At 43.7% G+C, this 24084-nt stretch overlaps 1 protein-coding gene across 1 annotated transcript; it reads left to right on the top strand.

Annotated features, from left to right (window-relative positions):
- Positions 1–54: 54 nt before the first annotated feature.
- DAPP1 (dual adaptor of phosphotyrosine and 3-phosphoinositides 1) lies at positions 55–24084 on the top strand. Its single transcript, XM_082758963.1, has 9 exons — positions 55–260; positions 9389–9511; positions 12153–12286; positions 16170–16300; positions 18366–18413; positions 18597–18659; positions 20123–20208; positions 22297–22384; positions 22804–24084. The coding sequence occupies exons 1-9, from the start codon at positions 199–201 to the stop codon at positions 22852–22854; spliced, it is 786 nt and encodes a 261-aa protein (XP_082615089.1). The 5' UTR covers positions 55–198; the 3' UTR covers positions 22855–24084.

Here is a 24084-nt window from a genome sequence, read left to right as displayed (position 1 = left end):
GTTTATTCGTCGTGCACACGAAAGACGCCGGGGTACCGACTGCGGGCGCTCATGAGGACAGCAAGTACCACCCCGGGGTGCTCTGCGGGCTGCACCACTCATGACAAGCGCCGAGCGGCCGCCACCCGCCCGTGCACTTCCCCAGCGCCCCGCAGAGGCCACCGCGGGCCGGCGGCGTCCCCCGGCGGGGCGGAGGCGATGACGGAGCGCCGGGAGCCGCGTCCCGCTCCTCGGCTGGACGAGGAGCTGCAGGCCCTGGGGTAAGCGGCGGGGGGCCGGCCGCGAAATGGCGGCCCCCCGGCCCGCGGGGCGGCGGAGGGGCGAGGGGCGCCCCGCGCAAAATGGCGGCGGCGGGGTGGGGTGGGGTGGGGTGGGGTAGGGGGGCAGCGCGGGGGTGGCAGTGCCCGATTGGGTGACAAAGCGTGGGGTTAAGAAAAAAAAAACTTTATTAGTAAAAAGTGGAGTTAGAAACGCTGTGGGTTGTGCTGATGAGCCCGCTTGGAGGGGCTTGGTACCCTGTTGGGTGATGGGGTCCGGGAGAGCAACAGGTATACAGAGGATGCTGGCACACAGCAGGTGGGGAATAAATCCTAATTAGAAAAATCCAGAGTGCAGGCAGGTGCTTCAAATATAACCAGGGGGTTACAGCTCTTCCAGGGTGGTGCGGAGCTGTGTCGGTTAAGACCTCTGCATCAGGAAGACGCTGCTTTTTGTGTTGGTGTCCCCATGTAGGACCAGGGGATGGAGTTTTTCTGGCCAGCGGTTTACTCCCCTCAAGCCCAGAGCCCGTCCTCTGGGCATCCTCAGACCCAGTGGGCAGCCTGGCTTGGACCCTGGCCACCCCAACTCCACACCTTGCTGGGCACCTCGGGCTTTGGCAGCGAGAGGAGTGGGCGGTGGACAGCCGCCAGCCCTCTGGAAGGTGCCCTCTTTGCCCCAAAACAAAGCCCCAGGAGCAAAAGGAAGGCTGCAGGTTGCCACAGACCCCGCTCCCTCCTTGCTGCTGGCAGTCTGACATGTCTCACCCATTTTGTCTGCTCTAGCTAGTTTTGGTTTTTACACCGGGAAGGCTTGTGTTGCTTTTTCCACAGGCAGCGTTGCTGTAGATAGGATAAATGGGGGCTGGTGGAGCAGCAGAGGTGGCAACCATAAAGCCAGGGAGGGAAGGGGCTGTGGTAGCAAACTGGAGGGGAGACAAAGCAGAAAAAAAAAAGACAAGTGATGATATTGAAAAAGCAAACAGGCTCTGGTGTCATCTCTGCATTCAAAAAGAAGAAAAAAGCAAAACTTCTGCTTGCTGGGTACTTACGGATGGGGACTGAATAACCATTTATTTCAGGGATTAATTCACTTAGTGAAGAGGTTGGAATACAAAGGCTTGGAATTACTATCTCCATACAGCTAATAAGTTTGCATATTTGGAAGCACCTATTAATGAAGTGCCTTGTTAGCAAAGCATCTAACTTACAAAATGAAGTAAAGTCACTTTTGCAATGGTAGCCAGAGTGGGCATTATCTGCTTTCCCTGTACAATTGTAAGATTACTCTCATCCTAAAAAAAAGGCTACAGGAAAAAAAATAAATAATAAAAAAGTGAGTTTCAGCTGCTGCAGAAAACATGATTCCAAGTTGCCAGACTTTCATTTATTTAGACTATTTTAGACTATATGGCCTGAGCTGATCTATGCCAGTGACCTATGCTCATAAATGACTTTGCTGGTGGGCAAGAAGTTCATCCTATGGTCCCATAGGACTGCAGTCTGCTTGGGTACAAGTGAGAATGGAAGACTGCAAATGAGAAAGCTACCAAGATGTTTTTTTTTAAAGCTGTAGCCTCTTTATTTTATTTCTGCTTTAGGGACAAGATCTAAACTTCTCACCCTACTCCAAAATACTACGCATTTCCTTCAGGGCAGTGTGTTGAATTAAATGAACTAAAGCTCAATAAGCAATGCCAAACAAAGACTCCCTTCAAATCATTAAATAAAGCACTTATTTTTTTGGGGGGTAGTACTAAGTCCACTTTTTTTTTTCTTTTTCTTTTTTTTCCTAAAGAGGAAAAAATTTGTCACACACCAAACGTGCTGGTGGCATGGTCTAAAAGATTTCTTAATGTAAATACTTTTTTCAGTTGTAAGAAGTAAACATGTCACTCCCCAGCCCATAACATCCAATTCTCAGCCACCGCAACTTTTTTCCCTTAACCTTAGTCCCTGGTGCTATGGCAGTGATGAGTTTCCCTTACACCCAGTGTAGCATCTCGAACAGCTGAGCCCCGATTCTGGTGAGGAGTATATGTCATTGCCATAGTAAAGACCAACAGAGAAAAAGCTCATTCAAATGAGGAGCAACTTTGACATTCACATGGCTTTGGGAAAAAATGAAACACGTTATTTTACAGCTTCTGCTTTGCTGTGCAAAAATCAAAGAAGTTGGAGAAGGTTTGAAGAAGTGTGAAATGGGAAGCACTTTTTTTAACTTTTAAGGGAAAGGAGATTGGTACCAGAATAATTTAAGAGTTTACCAGGTTAGCTGGTTATCAAAATGGAAAGTTGACAACAGGGCAGTTGGGTGTACAGTACAAAACCTATCAGACACTCTGCTAGGTTTGGAGGACCTGGTATTCACTGAGCTTGTCTAGATTAATGCTCCTGTAATTACACTGTAATTAGTGCATTGTTAAGAGCAATGCAGAAGGGAGAAGGAAAAAAAAAACCAATATACTCAAACCCCATCGTTATTTTGCTCCTGCTAGAGGTGTATCACCCATCACCAAAAATAAATAAATAAATAAAAATAAAGAAATGAGATTTAACAATCCAAATTGTTATCAGGGACAATCATAGGCACTGAGAGGTCTAGGCATATCTAAAGCTGTTTATTAGATCGGGTAGTAGTTTTGCAAAGCCTTGGTATTTATAAAGAAGAACTTTCTAGCCCTTTACATCATAGCAAGTGTGATGGATTTGGCTTTTTGTTGTTATTTTAAACAATTTATTTCGGTCGCTCAGTCTGTGGGAAGATGGAGGCTTGTTTATTTGAAGCCATCTAAACTATTTGATAGGGTCGGTGGTCAGGCAGTCAAGAGTTCAAAGTGGCCATCCAGAACCCTGTCAGCTCCGTTGTCGGGGTGTTTATAGATGTAACTAATGCTGAATGCATAGGAAGACCAAAACCAGAACAGAAGTTAAAAACATTCATTAATTTTTTATCTAAATGTTCCAAAAATATTTGAAAGGGAGCCTTGAAGTTTGTCAAAAGAGACATATCTTGGTTTAAAGGAAAAGGAAACTGAATTAAGGTTCTTCTCTCAAGAGCTCTCTGGCTCTTCCTGGAGTCAGCACTTTTTCCAGTTGCATTTTTTGCTGTTACTCTTGCTAAAAGGACAGCCTGAGTACTGCAGAGTGAAACTCCAGTAGCCGATCACGGATCATGTCAGTTTGGGGAACTCCACGCTGTGGTTCTTTTATTTGCGCAAGTGATGAGAATGTGGAATATCTTGTCATCTCAAGTAATTACAGACTGATTTGGTAATGCACCCTTGTTCCCAACATAATACAGCTTAGGCAACGCTGATTTATTTTCTGTCTTTGAGAGGCGAAAGGAATGTGGGAAGAGGAGCCAGGTTTTTGTGGCGTTCTTCCCTTCGTAGCTCCAGCGTTGTCATCTCTTGTAGCACAGTTTTTATGTTTCTCCTGCTCCAGGATTGACAATATAGTGACAAACAGTGTTTGTAAGACAGAATAAGTCTAAGCATGAGCAACTTCATGCTTAGTTTTAGTAAGAGAAAAGAAATCAGACCACAGACGTGAATCAGACTATGATAACATTTGGTTCTGCGATGAGGAACTGATATGACCAGGGCAGAGGAAATGGTCAGAATATTTTTTTTTCTTCATCTATATCTCTAATGTAAACAAGGTCAAAATTAACTCAGCAAGAAAGTGGGCCAAAGAAATGTGTGAAGCACAGAACAAAGTCAGTTGAGAAAAGGAGGAGAGAAAATGGAAGTGAGAAGCAGAAGCTGAACTAGTGAAAGCCTGCAGATAGAAGATGTGAATTTTAAGGTTGGATGAACTGAAGCCACTTCCTTATATTTCTATTTTTTAATTAATGTTCCTATGAGGTGGCACCCTTGTATTCCAGCAAAATACTTTCCATGGGTGTGTGCTTGACTGTGACACATTGAAACTTAGTGTTTCGGTGTGACACATTGAAAGGATGTCTATTAAATACCATTTTGGTTGTCTGCCACCCATAATTCCTCTCTTAACATTTTCACCCTTTTGTAGGGTCTCTAGAGCTCTGTCAACTCGTGCAATTAAAACAGTGCCAGATCATTGCTTTCACTGACGTGACATACAAGGAGCCCTTCATGATGGTGATAGGTAATATTGCTAGGGTTTCTGAATAGGAAAAAGAAATGGACATGTCTGATTTTGAAGTTGCTAATATGCAGCATGCAGAGACTAGAGAAACCAGCGAGGCCATTTTGTAGTCATTTTCGGGGTAAATGCACATGAAGAGCATCATGTCCAGCCAAAGGAGATAAATCAAGCACTGCAGTACACTACTTCTTTAAACTAAGGACTGGAATACATCTTTGAGGCTAGTATATAATTTCAAAATATAAAGTAATTGAACTTGCTGTGGTAGGAGATACCTTTTATACATAAAAAGGTGCAAAACCGGCCAAGATCTATCAACACCACCATAACAACAAACAGCAACCAGGGTAAATAGCTGCTCTGAATAATTTAGGAATGAAGTCCTACTGAGAGCACTTCTAGACCGTCTCCCCTTGACGTGTATCTCCGTTCCCTTTCAGAGCTGGATGAGAGGTGACCTGGTTTGTGGCGTTTCTGCTTGGCTCCTGCAGCTCAGGCAGCCACAGTGCTGTCTGCAGGGACGCTCACCCACGGAGAGCAAGCAGTAGTGCACCTACTGCAGCAGGGGAGGGAGCTTCAGCTGAAATTCAGCTGAATATTGAGACTCTCCTTCCCGTTTCAGAGAAGGAACTTGAAATTGCCTGAGCGTTTACAGAAGTGACCCAAAAGTACGAAGAGTATCTGACTCAATCCAGGCTGTAACTACCTGGGAACATAATCTGATAAGGATGCAAAATATAAGCCCTACTGCATTTTTCTGATAGCGAGGCGTACTTCAGAGTTAAGCATTGCTTCAGACATGAGAAGCAAACGACAGTCAAAACTTGCTGTGCTCTGTGCAGCTGCTAGCTACCTGTTGTTTTTATGAAGAGGAGCGAGCTTTGCTGCTGGACATGAAGCAGTTGCATGTAGAAATGTCTGAGAAGAGAATTAGCCACGTTTCTCAGCACTTATCCTTATGTCAACCATGGATTTTGTGTTTCTTGTGTATTCCAATACAATACTAATAGAAAGTTAATCCATCTGATGCCAACTGCAGTTTTATTCACCAGCCCCATCGGTGGAAAAGAAACATTTTGGAAAAATACCTGTATCGTTTCTTTGCCAACGGCATTATTGGAAATGGCAGATTGACATGCCTGATCTGTAGGGGACCTAGACATGATGTTTCAGTAGCATTTTTCTTTGAAGTATTTTGGCTTATTAAAGAACAAATGCATGCTTTGGGGATGCTGTTCTTACCTGAAGAGGGAGCTTCCCACCCCAAACACTGCTGTGGTGAGAGATCTACTCATTGCATTAACTACGCAGAGATCTTCAAAAAATAAGTAAGTTTTCATGTCAAAGTGCCCTATCCTGGGCCTGTACCGACTGGCGTATCTCTAAGGGCACAGATGGCTGGTACAGATGTGGTTTGTGGTGTGTCAGCCACCACGGGGAAGTCCCGCGGGTGCGCAGATCCTGAGGAGAAGGCCGTGTGCTGTGACGGCTTTTGGCTTCCTGGGGCAGCGTCCCTCTTCTGCCCACTCCTCATCGTAACAGTGACAACAGCAGAGCCCGTCCTGTGCTGTCACTGATGAAATCTCATCTAAAGGGTGGTCTGATTTCTGAAAAAGTGTTATTTTCCAGAGAGAAACAAAGGTAATGTCAGTATCATGTGCGCCTGCCTTAAGACATGCTGTCGATGGGCCCAGCAGATGCTTCCACCCTGAAGAGCAGGGGGAATAGCATTGTGGAGCATACAGGAGTTTTGATAGGAGAAATAAAGTAACTGGGAAAAACAAACAAACAAAACACCTCCCAGAAGTTTGTACTTGAAACATGAGCACATGCAAGGCCAAGGGCAGAAGAGGCTCAGAGGCAGGGAAGGACTTTTCTCTCTCTTTCCCCCCATATTCTTCAGAGAGGTCTGTGTCAGGAGTAAAAGACAATTTCTGCTCTCCTGGTGATTTCCAGTCTGGCACCTGTCAGAGTACTGAGCATATTTCCAGAATTTTTGCAGTAAATGCAAGCTCTTTAAGTTATGTCAAATAGAGCTGACTTTTCGAAGGACCTTTAGGGAGATCCCAATATGTAAGGCTGTCGTTCAAAATGAAAATATGGACCAGATAATTCAGCTTTTTGAAGTAGAGCTTCCTAATGACCTCAGATAGATGGGTAGTTGTAGTGTCTTTCAACTTGAACTAATTTATTGATTTAAGGAGTCAGGGAAGTAGATACAATATCTTTTCTATCTACAGTTTCCTCTTCCAGTTATCACTCAGAAGAACAAAACTTAAGGTAAGGGTGGTGGCCCTTTATAACGTGCTGCTGAATGAGCCACGTCTCCCCTCCTTGATACCCACAAAGACTGAGCTTCAGGCTGCTATCTTAAAAGTTCATTTGGTATCAGTTGGCATACAACAGCTAATTCATCAAATTACCACGATTGTATTTATTTTTTAATCTTGCATTTTGACTGCAAATTTCAAGGAACTGCCTTCAAGACTTTTTTCCAAAAAAGAAAAAAAAAAAAAAAGAAGGATTTCTACCCCGCCAAAAAATACTTAAATTCAATTGAAGTGCATCTAGCAGTATCCAACTACAAGGTTTTTAAGGTTTCTTTTTAGCCTTGTTTACTTTTATTTGTGTCATCAGATAGACTGGGTGAGGAGATCAGAAGGACCTTCAGACATTTCCATAGGTGTGTATTTACTGGTGATCCGTGTTCAAATGCTAATTTTTCTGTGGGATTTTTAAATGGGACCTGCTTTTATGTTTTTGAAATAAATTTTGAATGACCATTTTCAGAGTGGAATAGCCAAGTAACCTGGCAGTTGTTACTGACTGAGCCATCTGTGACAACAGAGGGGAAAAAATAGCTGTGTAACGCAGCCACTTTGGCAGTGAAAGCTGCATTATTGCTTCACATTCACTTCTATTTTTTAAGCTGAACAAGATGACCGTGGTAATATTTGAGGGATTTTTGTCTGAGATAGCATATTTATGTGAGAAGAGTGGTGCAACCCTTGCAGCTGATTTAAATATCCACTTTATGCCAAAGTTACTTTCCCAAGTGCTCCCACCAGGCTCTGCTACCATAGGGGAAGAATTTCATTAGTTGCTCTTGTGTGTGAAGAGGTTTAAGCTGAACATTTTATGAACTTAGGTGACATCTATTTTAAAATCCAAATAAAAGGCTTTTTGGAAATAAGGTAACAGCACGCTTATGAGCAACCTCAAACCGAAGATGCCGTCATTATGAAAATGACCACTTTTTTGACGTTTTCTGAATATATTTCTTTTGCACAGACGTGAAAGAAAAGGCATGATGACACATCCTACCCAAAACACAGCGTTGTCTTCTCAGCTGTAGATCCAGCCAACCCTGCAAGCTGCTGTGATCCTCATCCCATCAGAACAGATCTGACCTTTGACTGTTACTTGGGCAGTTAATCCCAAAGCAGATTGTGGCTGACAGGTGTTTCAGAGGATGACACTTTGATCTTTAAATACTCATTATTTTATTCGACTGTGTAGATGGTCCACAGAGCACGTCCTAGAGCCAAAGCAGCGATACTCTGCCTGTATTGAGTTTCACGTGGAACTTGTCTTGCACAGGGTTAACAGTCTGAGGTCTCTCATAAAGCAATTTGTCAACCAGCTGGCCTTTCAAGTAGGCAGCCAGCTAAATTCAGAGTTAAAACTTTGTGGGAGATGCCAAGTTCAGTGGCAACTTGTGATGAACAGATAAGGAGAAAGAGTGTATAGTTACACATCACTTCAGCTTGAAGATTGTCGTGATACAAATGCCGGAAAATGCTGTGATCCAACCTTCTGCTGTCAAACAAATTATATTTCAATAGCTGAAATAGTTACGGACTTTGACCCCAAACCTACAGGCACACACTAAGAGCCTTCTTTAGAGGAAGGGGAAGGAGAAACAGCACCACCCCCATACAAAGGAGGGGAGAAGTACCAGCGACCCTGTATTCTCTCCTTCTTCTGCACCAGAAGTCCTGGTGTGTGTATATAGCCATTTTCCTATCTGCATACAGCATCTCTTACGGGGTTGACACTCCAGCCTTTTTTAGCTGTGGCCCTTTTTCTGTCTTCAGTCTGGGGAATGTTTCCAATGACATCCTTTTCTGTTGAAACAAATCAGGTGTTTCTATCTTGACTCATTCTGGGCAGAAACGAGGCTGTGAACAGCATTTCGTGGTCTTCATCGCAGGATTTTTTTCCACAGAATTCCATGTGGATTCCTTGTGGATTGTTTTTGTGTTGAAAAATTAATGAATATTCACTGAATTTAAATGCAGCAAGTGTTCAGAGACATCACTGCATTCCTCAGGCTACATATGGCCGAGCAGCAGTGATGGCAATATTGTCTAAATTTTCTTATCAAATTCTGTTGGTTAACCTTGCTCCTTCCCCCTGCTCTGTCCTCCAATAAAGGTCATGCTTCAAATTAAAAATTGAAGTTTGGGCGAATCTGCTAAATTGCAGATTGTAGCAGTGCAGGGTGAACTGAGTTGTGAGAAACACTGAGTTTGGGAGGAGATTTTTATTTTAAAGTGCTGTGTGTTTGCCCCAAAAGAGAAACTGTACCCAAGTGTGTAGATACAGCAGGAAGTACAGGTTCTGAAATTAGAGAAGGAATCCTGCATACCCCCTGGAATTGCTTTCACCTTCTCAGAATAGGTCTGGATATTTCTGGTTCCTTACACACGTAGAATTCGCAGGCTTCTTAGAAAGATTGAGCAAGCTATCAACTGTAAATTGTGGAAGAACACATTTTCATTATTAAAACAAAAATGATTTTCTGAGCTTGTCAAAAGGAGGTTCCTTAAGAGGCCGAGTTTTGAGCAATCTGTGTGAGCCTGTGAGAAGAATAATGTCGAATTGTAGCAGTGCTAGTCACAGGGCTTCCTTTTTCTCTTAACTCAGCTCCATATCTCTGCAGAAGCTGTTAACTAAGAGCAAAGGGAATGATGCTTTAACCCCTTTTGTCTTCCCAGGTGGTATCATGATAATCTTACCCGACACGCAGCAGAAGCCCTGCTTCTTTCCAACGGGCAGGATGGAAGCTATCTCTTGAGGAAGAGTAATGAAAGGGAAGATTTGTATTCTCTCTCTGTAAGGTAAGGTACAGACAGAAGTGAGTTCATCTACTGCTGCATAACTGGCATTTTTCAGTCGTCACTTGCTCTGTGTTTGCATCTCATGCCTTGATATGACCTTTAGATTTCTTTCTAAGGCCCAGACTATTTGAATATATATTCCTAATGACGTAATCCTGTTGAATGACACTCTATTAGAATTAAAAAAAAAAAAAAAAAGATCAAATGTAGTATCTGTTCTTATCAGTCTCTAGTGAACATTTAAGCTATTGCATTCATGCTCATTTCTGCCTCAGATTGAGCCTCTGAACCACAGCTCAGCTGAATCACAGTAACTTTTTAAGCCGAAGTCACTCTAATAGATACAAGGGTGCTAGTTATTCATGACCCTGGCAGGTAGGAACAGAGCATTCTCCCTTGAAATTGTGACTTTCTATGTGTAGTACAAGGAGCTTTTATGACTTGGGAGTGTAGTCACTCAGAACCCGAGGAAAGTGCACTTTGCCCATCTCCTGATCCCCTGAGGTGTGAAAAGTAAATATCAGCTGTGTCGCTGACTTCTGATAGAAGACACTGAAGCAAGCATGACTGTACACACACTGCTCAAGTTATTACTGCTATAGACAGCCATTTATAGAGGGAGCTTGAAGGGTGACAGACTGAGGTCTGAAGCTGATGTTACAGAACAGATATTCAGAGTAGGAATGTCTGAATTGAGTGCAAGTGTTGGAAAGGAGAATGGTAGCATGTGTGTATAACAGCCTGCCTTAAAGAAGTAATTTCAGAAGAACCTGTATCTTGCTAGTTAGTATTTTTTGACTGTAAAATGCAACCAAACATTATTTGGAATAATCTACCCCAGTTTAAAAAAAATAATCATGAAACTAGTTTTCAAAGGCACTCAGGAAACAACTCATCATAACAAAATGAAATTTAAGTAGTTGTTCTAATATGAAATTAAAGCTAAAGAGTTAATGAAAATATATTTGCCATTTTAACAAATTCTAGGCTTATGACACCTAGAAAAGTCTACTTCAGGCCAGTTCCAATCTTCTTCTACTCATCTCTTGACATAAGAGTCACTTAGTACATCCCTGTATGTATGGAGTGTTCCAGATCTGAGCCTGAAGCTTGGTCTTTTACTCTGTTACATCAGTTTTGTGCTGGTACAACTCCCTTGAAATACTTATATTGATTTTAAAATGCTTCATTTATCCATTTTCTACTCTAAGTTTTCCTTTGCATTTTTTGACTAATACTAAAACTTCATTTTGGAAGAAGTAATTCATTTTTGTTCTGATTTATTTCGTTCTGATTTATTTTGTAGAGTTATTTTGGAAGTTATAGCTGCCATTTTCTTCTCTCCTAAAATTATTTCTACAGCTTCTACTTTACTTTCTGCCTCTGAAGAAACTTCACCAGTCGTTATTGTAATTTGTGAAAGGAAACCGTGCTCAAACGTCCCTTGGGGTTTTAACTGACAGCTGTAAGAAGAACAGGGAGAGAGACTACATGCTGCCTGACACTCCCTTCCCCAGCTAAATTAGCCAACCCTAGAAAGGAACAATGAAATAGAGTAGAAGTTACTCTCATTGCAACATGGTATTTATTGTGAAATTAAATGAAAAGATAAGAACTGTCATTATAGCAAAGGGCTGTAGTGGCTATTTGGTAGATAGGGCCTCTGCACTTGACTTGCATGTTTTGTATCTGAGCTGTAGGGCAAAGCATGTAAAGGGTTGACAGAGGCATGTTCTACAATATCATGTCCTGAGTACTGTTCAGTCTCCTGTGGAAGTGGCAATAAACAACAGAAAAGGCAAATCCCTTTCTTCTGCAAAATTTGTCTGTGTATTTGCTACATACAGTTTCCCTGAGCCAGATTTTTCTCCAAACTCCTTTGGATGCTAGTAATATTAACAGAAGTAACTTTTTCAGAGAAGAGATACTCGCTCTAAGTGCTTCACTGACTTCTGAAGTCAAAATAAGTACCCATCCAGGAAGTGAGGCCTTGCACACTTCTCTAAATATCACCAGCTTTCATAAACAAATAATGTTGCTTCCCTGACAGGAAAAGGACCCTGGCTCTTGTTTGACAGCACCCACTGTCAGCTCCACAAAGGAGCCCTTTGCCTGAGGACAGAGACAAAGCAGACGAATTTTAAAGCCTTAGTTGTCTGAAGTTAGGCTTAATAGGGGTGCAAAAAGGATGCAGCCTACGACTGAAAAAGCAACAAAGCGTTTTCAGTGAGATTGGGATGACACCTGAAAAGTAAGGTACATTGAGGTACCTTAAGGTACGGGCACAGCATCATGACCAAAGCCAGATGAACGAAGAGTGTCATCCTGCTTTGACAGAAGGCTGGAAACCTTGTTTATAAGTCTTTTTTCTTATTGGCAACAATAATTAGTTTAACTTACCTGGCCTTTCTAGGCTCTCACTATCCCTCATCTGTAAAGCAGCAATTAAATTTCCTTAATAAATCCGATTCCCAGATGTGTTGACTATTAGCACCTGTTAGTAATAGCAGCATTATTACTGCCAGGACAATGATTTTCAGCCTATGATCTGATTTCCTGTAGTGGAAGCTGCTGTTTAGGGATTTTACATGCCAAATGCCCTTGGTATTTCTGCCTTGACAACTTTTCTTTTGTGTTTTAGGGGAAAAGATTCTGTGAAGCACTTCCATGTTGAACACACAGGAAGTTCATTCAAATTTGGATTTAACGAATTTGCTAGCTTGAAGGAATTAGTCATGCACTTTGCAAATCAGCCTTTAATTGGAAGTGAAACAGGTAAGGAGAGACGTATGTTTGTATCAACGTGCTTATAGTCAGGCTTCACACAGATCTGAGCCAAAGGAACTTTTGATATGTTAAAAGGTAGATCTGTTGCTGAAGTGCTCCTCTTCAGAGATTTACGTTTGTGTTAACCTGAGGTATCCAAAATATGCCTCTTCAAAAACTCAAGTTATGATGAAGACAAACTACATGTAAACTTACTGGGTTTTTGCTATCTAGGGACACGAGCTCTTTTTGGCCTCCCAGAGAAGGCAGCATTTCAAAATATGCATGTAATGGGAGGAACAGAACCTTCTGAAAAAAGGGCAAAACCAAAGCAGAGTTTTTAACTAGTGAGGAAATGAGTGCTCATATATGAAGTTGAAATCCCCCAGTAAAAGTAAGTAGAAAAAGGACCTGAAATTGTTTAGCTTCATAATTCCTCATCCAAACAAGCCTACAGTGATATGCTCCCCCTTTTTGTAGGAACTGTGCCCTGTATGACGTCTCCCTCTTTCTGTCTACAGCAGATCAGTCTGCTGATTTCATTCGCTATCACAGTGATTTGTGTGGCTTTTAAAAAAGGAGAAAAACACAGGCTTCTTCAGCAGCCAGCACACTATCTGAATTAAGAGTCAAAACATTAAACTCTATTCCTACAAGTGAGATGAGCACTGCCAGACTGGAATCCCGCAACAAACAGCTGTGTGTTAGCATGAAAGTGACAGTTTTAACAATAAGCTGCAGATGTGAGTAGATGTAAGTAGAAGATGAGTCAAAACAGATAAGTGCCAAAAATTTTCATATCCTGCGTAGAAAGTGTATGTAAATAACTCTGAGTCGCATTGATCAGATATGCAAGTGACCAATTAAATAATAGCTGCCACATGCAGTGGCTGTGATACATCACACAAATACACATCGGTGCTCTGTTAACAGAAGCAGATCACAGGCATTAAATTCAAGGGTCGCTTTGCAAAATATTTTACAAAGCCATGCAGTAGTAAACTCAGTATTGCATTTAGACCAGAGTTTCTGGTGGTACCTTTTGTGCCAATAAGCAGTTTTTCCTGTGAAGTCGGACATGCACCCACAGGCCTAGCTGTAAAGAGTTCAGATGACATAAAGCTTGTATTTCCCCATTCCTTCAGTACATGTGTTGCAGACAGTAGGAATTCAGGCTCTGATGTTACGTGATCTCTGTGGACAGACTCAACAGTGCTGAAGGATGGGCTCACTTGTCGCCTTAAGGCCCCCGCATCAGATTCTGCTGGCTCTGTGAAGCCTCTTTGATTTATTTAAGTTGAACATGATACAGTGCAGGAAAAAAACACTTGAACATCCCATCAAAAAATCCTTTGCCTTTTTTTTTTACAATGGATAGCAGTAGAGAGGAAGAGAGAGCTGGCATTCAGGCAACACTCCTTCAGATGCAGATGTTGAAACTCTCTGGGATGACAACCAATCTCTACTAGAATAGAGAGCAGGGGCTTACATCACTTACATCACCAGCCAGTTTATAACACAGCAAAGCGCGTACCTGTCCAAGACATGGGCTGCCAGCTTCTCCAGGAGAATACAGAAGAGTATGTGATGGTTTCCTCTGTTTTCCACTCAAGTTTTGTCTCACTGGAGCTAGCTGTGTGTCTGAAGAGCTACACCAGGCTCTTTGATCACTACTTGAACGTGGAGGGCTGCAGCCCTGCAAACTGGTCAGTGGAGCACAGTGGATCTTTCGTACTGGGACAGCTGCAGGATTGTGCTCCAAGGCCAACAGACCTTGTCTCGCTACAGCTTCATTTGCCACTTCAGCTTGCTGCATGGATTAACGTACTTTTCTGCAGTGTAATGTGTACACTTCCTCCTGAACTACAGATAATGAAAAGGAAGTTGAGGCTGTTGTGTTCTGTGAGATTGTTTCTTGAACAGGCAAGCTGAAACTATTAATGCTGAAGAGAATATTTCCATATTTCTGTCTTTATTCAAAGGGACAAGGTCAAAATGTTATTCTTACCTGCTTAGTTTATCATTTTTTCCTTTATATTTTTTTGAAAACATACAGAAACGTAGAGTCATTACTCAGGCAAGAAAGCAAAAGCCATTGAAACCTAGCATTTCCAACAACGTGGCTAATTTATCTTCCTCCTTAGAAACGGATACTGTGCACAAACAGCAGAATCTTGCTGCAGTACAGCCTTTACTAGTTCTTTTATGTGTTTGCCAAATGACTCTGTACAAGTATCTTTTGTGGAGAAGAAACATGGAGAGCTTACTAGAAAACAAGCATTGTGTGAAATGTTAAACTAGCCCTGCCAGTTCTGCCATGGGGATCTCCGTCTATGATGTACGTATGGTAATACTCAGAGCCTGTGCTGAGGAGTAGTTGCTGTAGGCTGGTGATGGGGTGTGTCTCAATTTCCTTTTTTTATGCACAGCATTTTCTTCCTGTAAGGTCAGAGAGAATTAAACTGATCTTGACTTTTTACCTATTGCAAGCTGAACATACCGTATTTGCATACACCCATACATACACCCGTGCACAGATTTCAGTTGGCTACTTCAGCTGTCATGGTTCCACTTCCCTGTGCAGCTCTTCACATTACAAAACATAATTTAAACCTCATTTCACATTTAAGTTGCTCAAATCACCTCTGGCTTTCAAGTCCCTCCTCCTCAACAGCTAACAATTCCAGCACGAAATGGAAATGCAGCAGCATGCGGTACTCTGCGATGTTGTTTTTAAACAAGGAGATTAGAAGGTAGAGCAGATCCTGTTTTGAGGAAGTTTTTCACCGTGGTGAATAGTGAGATGGATTCACTACTGTAAACACAGCTTTTTGCAGAAAATGGGGAAAAAAAAAAAAAGAAAGAAAGAAAAAAAAAAACTTATTTGGAGAATAAAGAATTGCTATAATCAAAATGTTACTAACTAGGAAGAACTATGGCAAAATAATAAAAGGTGATGGTAATGCAGGCTTACTGTTTTGAAGTCTATCTGACAGATTAAAGGATTTGTGCAGCATCCAAGTGTGGGGAGTTGGCAAAACCAGGACGATTTATGACCTCTTATCTAATATAGCATCCTGCCTACGCACCCAGCCTCATGCACAGGAAGGGAATATAATATGTCCTAGGGTGAACACCAGTAAGTTTAAAAGTTTTAGAGACACCATTTATTTACAATTTTCACGGATGCTTACAAACAGATGTGATAATGGCTGTAGTCGTAACTTCATGCATGCCCTGAAAGAGATGCCTGTACTTTGAAGAAAGTCACAAGGCAAATCTTTGTCAGCATTTCATCTGTAAGCATTCAGTAACTATGAAATCTGTGATTCAATTCATTTATTCTCTACTACCTAGTTACTCCGTGACTGGAAAGAAGGTTCAGGCAGGGTGAGACACTTACCTCTGAGGATTGCCATCTGTTTTTTCCCCACTTTTTTTTTTTTTTTCTTTTGATGCATTGCGGGATGGTTTTAATTATCTACTACTTAGAAGAACTGAAGAGGGTTTTCGTGAAAAAATCCACACCAAGGGATATGTACAGGGATGAGGGAATGTATTTAAGCCAGATCCAGGTGCCCAAGTCATTGTTGAGTCTGTTTGAGCAACACAGTAGAGCCAAGATGGTGACACTGGGCAAGTAAATCCAGCAACAAGTGCGTTTCTGTAGCACGGGTGAATTCTTGTAGAAGACATCCTCCACAAAGTCTCAATTATTCAAGTGGTGCAGATTTGAAATATTTGACCAGATTTATCAACCTGAGAGAGCCATTATACCTTTTCCATTTTTAAGAAAAGGTCGAGTTCACCATTCCACAAGCAGGCAGCTACCGCCAGTTATTTTCTAAGACCGTCTTGCCAGATTACTCACTCCTGCTCTTTTTCTCTCCAGGAACTTTAATTGTGTTGAAGCATCCCTATCCATGCAAAGTGGAAGAACCATCCATCTATGAGTCTGTCCGAGTTCACACGGCCATGCAGACGGGAAGGACAGAGAGTGATCTTGTTCCAAGTGCTCCCTCAGTAAGTCACGTGTGGTGTGAGGGATGTTTGGTGGCCTGAGCTTAGTATGATTGCTGGAGCGAGCTGTGGAATAACACCAGTAATTCATCCCTTTATGGGTTCTGAAATACAAGAAGTCTTTGCCAAACAAGGCAAAACAGATTTGCTAGGGACAGACAAAGCCTTTCACAACTGTTTTCTCTGAGACCCTCGATGCTGTCAGTGGGAAAACATTGTCTGCAGCTGGTGTAGGTGAGTCTGGCCATCCAAACAAAGTACATAAGAGGGTTTTAGTTCTGCATTAACCTCACTTTAAAATGCCACCTTATCACTAACATTGTCAGGAATTTAAAAACAACACAGAAGACAAGCACTTCTCAAGTCTTTCTGACAAACCTGTCAGGCTGTATGTTACAATACCTTTGTCAGGTTGCACTCTAAGCCCTAGTTTTGGCAAACCTCCTTTACAGTCAGTGAGAAGTTCCTCTCTCCACAGGTGAGGGGAGGAGTACACAACAACTAAAACAAGTAATAGCTTCAGGATCTGTGACATTTAGTCTCACTCAGTGAACATGAGGATTAAATGACAGAGAGGAGTGGACCTGATTAATTAACAGGAAGCAGCGGACCCGATTAGACAGAAACTCATTGCTCATTATTTTAGTAGCCTTCTTGGTTTGGCAGAATTCTTTTCCTCAGTTAGCAAGACCCCTTCCTAACTGGAAGGAAGGAAGATAGCTCCTCTGACTTTCTAATTCACTTAAAAAAGGGAGCTTTTGAAAACAAACAAACAAACAACAACAACAACAACAACAAAACATTAAAAAGACAGGTGGGGACACATGTGGAAAAGGAAACCCCAAACTGAAGTGTGGTACAACCAAATTAATAGTATCTGGGTGCTGATAGGTACATTATTTGAAAGAATTTTTTTAGCATTTTCTCATTTGAATTTATTACTACTTGAGAATCATCTTATCTTACTCTATGATAAGAAGGAAGATGGCTTACTATATTCTAACACAGACTTGCAACCAAAATAGAAAGAGCAATATGACAAAGGAGAGCCTCCACCCTTTCAGCCCTAGTAAAAAGCTGTGTCATGTTAGAAGCCATGCCTTGCTGGTGTGAGAAACAAGAGAGCATCTTCATATCCACTTGGGCCATCTGCTCTGACATCTGTGACTCACTTGGACAGTAATTAGAGACTTTAAATCCCTAGTAACTCATATCTAAGTGAGACAGGTGGTTTGTCCAGAACTGTATTGCTCAAAACACAGAGGAAAGTATATTAATAACTAACTCTTGAGAGTAAAAGAGGAAGAGTTGCATTAATACAGGCTTATTAAGTCCATGAAAGAAATGCTTTGTATCCTACAACTAACTATTCATGTCTGACTTCCACTTAGCCTTCAAAGAAACTTGGCTTGCGTATAAAAGGCATTGTTTTTTCCAAGAGCAAATAGTAAGCAACTCTGCAAGAATCTGGTTTCTAGAGGTCAGCAGTCTGACACGAGGTCTCTGCAGAAAGTTTCAGTGACTGTCTGAGAAATCACAGGCTCCTCAAGTCATTCATGGTACCAGTAAAACAGTTCAAAAACTAATTTTTCAGAAAGCACGTGGAATGTAACAGGTCTTTCCTCTAAAACATGTGGCTGCTTGAAAGAAGAAATTTATTGAATTTCAACAGCGATTTTTGTGGGTAATTCCACTGTCTGGTAAACCCTGGGTACTTCTGGTTATAACATGCACAGGGACAGCCAACCAAGTGTACTAAATAAAAATCAACCATAACTGCAAGTATTTTGTTTTGTTTGGCTGACGAAATGTAGGCCAGAGGCTTGAATGGGGAGGCACGGTGTAAGATTTTGCCTCTAGAGCCAGCACAGGTCCGTGTTTATCCTGGTGTTGGATCCAGCCTCACAAGGGGAGCAGGGCACACAGGATGAGGATAGTGCAAACAGCAAGGGAAAGGTTGCTGAGAATAGGCTGCTCCTCCACCTCATGGATGTAGGCAAAGAGGAGGACATGGGAAATGGAAGCAGAGCTGTCTCTAACCCCAATCCCTTTCCTTCTTACTTCACAGCTTGGTACGAAAGAAGGCTATTTGATAAAACAAGGCAAAATAGTCAAGGTAAGAAAACCTCTTACTCCTTGCTTCTACTCTATAACCACACACACAATAGATAGTGAATGAAGAGCTGAAATGGCTCGGTTTCAATTCTCCTACAGAGAGGAACAATTTGTGTTTTGCTTTCCCAAGAAGCGGTGCGCTAAATTCTCCCAAGGCAATTACCATCCATTCTTAATCTTTCAGAACTGGAAGACGAGGTGGTTTACTTTGCATAGGAACGAACTTAAATATTTCAAAGACCAGACAGTAAGTAGCCAACACCAGTTCCACTCTTCAAATCTCTGTAGAGGCAGCTGCAACCTCCTCCTACCTCTTGCTTCCTGCATATCTATCACAGCTTACCAAGCTACAGCTTCCCATGCTGTCAGAGGGGTCAGACCTTTCAGTCAGAGTTTTGCTGATGACCTTAACGAGCAAATTAGTAAGTTTTACAGCTAGGAAACATCTCCTGTGCTCTGTCAGTCTTACCTCCTAGCTAGCGTTGCTCTTTACAGGGCATTTTTATTAGTGGCTTTCAAGCTACCAGCTCAGCTTTCACTGGTTAGTTTTGACATACAGCCTAGCGGAGAGCAGTGCTATTAAAATATTTCTGCAAATACCAGAAGTATGTTTTGCATTCCTTGATTTCATCCTTTGAGTTCAAAAGGTTGCACAGTTTACATAAACTGCTCATTTAATAAACCTCTTTGTTAGCACTCCACCTAGCACATAGTTTCACCTATTGCATCTGGGAAAATGTTCACCCTTTCTGTTGCTGTTCCATTTTCGTCTTAAACCGAGTAAAAATGCAGGTAGAGTTTCTCTACCCTTGCAAGACCTCCAGGGCGAGTTCCTCCAGAAGTGCAGCCAAATGGTTTACCTCTGCCCAGCCCTATTTCAAGGGCCTAACAGGTTTTAAAACAACAGCATGCACCTGCCCTCTCATCCTGAAATTCCCATTTATGAACAATGATGTAGTATTTGTGGGATTTGCCATCGGTGTTCCTTTCAGTTAAATCATGTTGAATTCGGCTTCCAGCGTAACATTTGTAAGGGCAGCACCCCACTTGCGGGAGCTGCTGAGGGTGTTTGAGCAGAGAGCAGCTGCCCTCTCACTTCAGCCACCTCTGATGAGGTGCTCAGCAGGGTGAAGTTTGAGAGAAACGAGTCAAAAGGACTCACACCTGGAGAGAAGGGAACTCTGAAGGGTGTGGGGCTGCAGTCACACGCATCACTGCATCCCCGCACCTTAGCACCTCCAGGCCTATCCCCAGAAAGCTAAACACACACAGCTTGAGCTCTCCTCATGCCCTTCTCCCTGCTCAGCTTCAGCCTTTCAGAGCAATTTGGAATTAATTAAATCTCCAGCAGCTGGCTAAGCCTGATAAGACTTACAACTATCTCCTTCTTGTGAGCCTCAGCTGGACACCTGATCTGTTACTGAATTTAATTTAATGTAATTTAATATAATTCTGACTTCCTGCAGCAGTAGTTTGCTGTTTGTCCAGCTTTGAGCTTACTGCCCAGTATCTTACATTCAGCTGCATTCATCTGACGTTAGCACCGACGTTCATTTTGCTTTAGTTTGGGTTTCCAGTGCTGTACCTGTTGCCCCCACACCCAGAGAAACCTGGAGCGTGTATAAGGGTCCACGTGCATCGAAGAGGAACTGAACTAGCCTTATATTCTGTTTCCATGTGCTCCCATTTTAAAACCACTTTATTTTCAAGGCCACAGAACCAATTCGGGCACTCGACTTAACGGAATGCTCAGCTGTGCAGTTTGACTATTCCCAAGAAAGAGTCAATTGTTTCTGGTAAGTCGCTGTTCTTTTCACACCTTGCTGGGCAGGCCAAAATAGCCAAGGGTGTTAAATGTAGCCACTGGGTGCCAGTGGCAAGAGGTTCTTTGGTTGGTGAGGAGGAAGAGGGTAGGCCTGCATATTGCGGGCACTTCTTTTCCTAATCCTGTGAGCGTGTATAATCACCACCTAGACTCGTGGAGCTCGGCGAGGGAGGGCCCAGCTGCTGGTTCAGATATTGCTACAGGTCACACCGTAATTGCTTCTGTGCCTGAGTGTGGTTTGGGTGCATGTGGGCCGAGGCCAGCACGTCCCTGAGTACCCTGAGCTGGTGGAAGCGGATGGGGAGCAGGGTGTGGCCCTCACTATCCATGAAGAACTGTTTGGTGACCTGCTACGGCACTTGGATGTGCACAAGTCGATGGGGCCAGATGGGATCCACCCAAGGGTACTGAGGGAACTGGCAGAGGAGCTGGCCAAGCCACTATCCATCATTTATCAGCAGTCCTGGCTATCGGGGGAGGTCCCAGTTGACTGGCGGCTAGCAAATGTGACGCCCATCTACAAGAAGGGCCGGAGGGCAGACCCGGGAAACTACAGGCCTGTCAGTTTGACCTCAGTGCCAGGGGAGCTCATGGAGCAGATCCTCCTGAGAGTCATCATGCAGCACTTGCAGGGCAAGCAGGCGATCAGGCCCAGTCAGCATGGGTTTGTGAAAGGCAGGTCCTGCTTGACGAACCTGATCTCCTTCTGTGACAAAGTGACGCGCTGGGTGGACGAGGGAAAGGCTGTGGATGTGGTCTACCTTGACTTCAGCAAGGCTTTTGACACCGTCTCCCACAGCATTCTCCTCAAGAAACTGGCTGCTCTTGGCTTGGACTGGCGCACGCTTCGTTGGGTTAGAAACTGGCTGGATAGCCGGGCCCAAAGAATCGTGGTGAATGGAGCCAAGTCCAGTTGGAGGCCAGTCACTAGTGGCGTCCCCCAGGGCTCGGTGCTGGGGCCGGTCCTCTTTAATATCTTCATCGATGATCTGGACGAGGGCATCAAGTGCACCCTCAGTAAGTTCGCAGATGACACCAAGTTAGGTGCGTGTGTCGATCTGCTTGAGGGTAGGAAAGCTCTGCAGGAGGATCTGGATAGGCTGCACCGATGGGCTGAGGTCAACTGCATGAAGTTTAACAAGGCCAAGTGCCGGGTCCTGCACCTGGGGCGCAATAACCCCAAGCAGAGCTACAGGCTGGGAGAGGAATGGTTGGAGAGCTGCCAGGCAGAGAAGGACCTGGGAGTGATGGTGGATAGTCGGCTGAATATGAGCCAGCAGTGTGCTCAGGTGGCCAAGAAGGCCAACGGCATCCTGGCTTGTATCAGGAACAGTGTGGCCAGCAGGGCTAGGGAGGTGATCGTCCCCCTGTACTCAGCTCTGGTGAGGCCGCACCTCGAGTACTGTGTTCAGTTTTGGGCCCCTCGCTACAAGAAGGACATCGAGGTGCTTGAGCGGGTGCAGAGAAGGGCGACGAAGCTGGTGAGGGGCCTGGAGAACAAGTCCTACGAGGAGCGGCTGAGGGAGCTGGGCTTGTTCAGCCTGGAGGAGGCTCAGGGGCGACCTTATTGCTCTCTACAGATACCTTAAAGGAGGCTGTAGCGAGGTGGGGGTTGGTCTGTTCTCCCACGTGCCTGGTCACAGGCCATGGAGGAAGGGGCTAAAGTTGCGCAAGGGGTGTTTTAGATTGGATCTTAGGAAGAACTTCTTTACTGAAAGGGTTGTGAGGCATTGGAACAGGCTGCCCAGGGAAGTGGTGGAGTCACCATCCCTGGAGGGCTTCAAAAGACGTTTAGATGTAGAGCTTAGGGATATGGTTTAGTGGGGACTGCTAGCGTTAGGTCAGAGGTTGGACTCGATGATCTTGAGGTCTCTTCCAACCTAGAAATTCTGTGATTCTGTGAAAGGACTGTGAGCCACCACTGGCTCGCCTCTCAGCATCACTGCCCTGCTCTGTCGTAACATGCACACACAATATACAGGCCAGACAGGTTTGGTTTTTGGAGGACCCGCTGGTTGTTCCAGAAATTTAAGAAATATTTCTGATTGTTTGCTTACAGCCTGGTGTTCCCGCTAAGGACATACTACCTGTGCGCCAAAACCGGGATAGAAGCGGACGAGTGGATTAAAATCCTGCGATGGAAGCTGGTAAGGTGATGCGTGGTGCTAAGCGACTGCGCCTCGGGAAGCAGTGCCCTTGGTACTGCTGCAGTAAGCCCCAATATTACAGCCTGCTAGGAGCAGTGAGGGGTGCTTGCTCTGGTTTCTGGGCCAACCAGACCAGAATACATCGTTTTCACGTAATGTATACATCTACAAACCCACTTTACATTTTTGGGATGCCCTTTGGATACTTGTTACAGAGAAGAAATGACTTCCATCTTCAAATGTGTCATAGTGTAGATAGTGGACGGTACTGAGCGTCAGCACAGACTGCGTGTGCTGGTCCTGAAGGAAGCAGTGACACGACAACCTAAAGGCTTGACAATGTTACGTCCTTTAAAAAAAATGTAGTATTTGGATTTATTTTTGCAGACAAATGGTAATGGGTTGTTCTTCTGTTCTAGTCGCAGATACGGAGGCAACTGGAGCAGCGTAACTCCGCCCTCAGCTCCTAGCTGCACCTCCAGCACTGCGCCCTGGGCAGCAGTCGCCTCTGTGCCAAAGGGAAAAGGCGCCTGGCTACGAGGGGACAGCTTCAAACGCCTGCCTGACTTGCCGAGGGCCTGTGCGCGTGTGCCTGCCGCACGCAGGTGTTTGCACACAGATTTTACAGCCCAGCACTTTCAGGCTGTTGAGTCACGCGTGGAGACTGCTGCAAAATCGCAGTCGGTTTGGTACGTGCGATTTACGTCCGTGGTGCACACTTGGTTCAGACACCCGCTAACTAGGCGGTCACTTCAAAACCCTGTGGTGATTCGGAGCACTCTTGAGAATTTACTGCAAGTTCCATCACTACTAACCCTCAGCAGCACGGTCTGTAACCTTGAGCCTGCTACTTAAAACTAGGCCTTCTGGAAACATTAAAGACTTATTTTGTATGGCCTGTTTTGGGCTTAAATCAAAAGAACAGAACTCATTACATTTCTGTAAATAATACCTAGATTACAATCCAAACAATTAAACCTAATATTTCAAGGCCCTTTTCAAGGTGATGGATGAGTAGCACTTCCAGTCAAATGTATTTTTGTACAGTTTAGATTTATCCCACAGCAATGGAACGCCACCTGCAGTTTGGTCCCTTGTGCTGCCCCTCTGAAAATGGGCTGCATTTTGTACATTTCCCTCAGGCAGAGAATTCAGCACGCAGGACAGGAGGTTTTGTCCAGAGCTGTGTTCCAGAATTAAAGGTGCTGCTGAAACACCACCGCAAACCTCCCCTGCTGGGCATTGCTCATGCAGCAGGGCAACAGCGTTCAGCAGCTGCCTGTAATGTCAGAATCCTGAAGAGGTGGAAAACACACTGGAAGAAAAAAAAGAAAATGCAGCTTTGGGCATAGGAATAGTATTTTATTTCAACTTAGAAATTCAAAGTGTTTGTAAATATTTTTATACAGACTGTTTTCTGAATAAAACGTCACTATAAAACTACCACAGGTCTTCCGTATTTCTGTACTGTATTGCTAAAGCTCTCAGAATACACCTGTCCTCCTTCCTGCTGAGAAGAATTCAGCTAATGCCCTGGCACCTCCAATTCAGCTACCAAGCTGTGGTGACTTTGCTTGTGGCTGGAAGCGCAGCCACCAGGTGGGATTTGGAGCTGAACGTCTCCCCTGAAGTCATCATGAAGGAGAAGGGAGGAGGTGAAGGCATGGGATGGAGCCCTCGTGGTCTTACAAACACAGAAC

This window comes from Aythya marila (assembly GCF_965140915.1).
Source record: "Aythya marila genome assembly, chromosome: 4".
NCBI classification, from domain to species: domain Eukaryota; kingdom Metazoa; phylum Chordata; class Aves; order Anseriformes; family Anatidae; genus Aythya; species Aythya marila.
The sequence above is the reverse complement of the archived record's forward strand: the minus strand, read 5'-3'. Positions and strand labels throughout refer to the sequence as shown.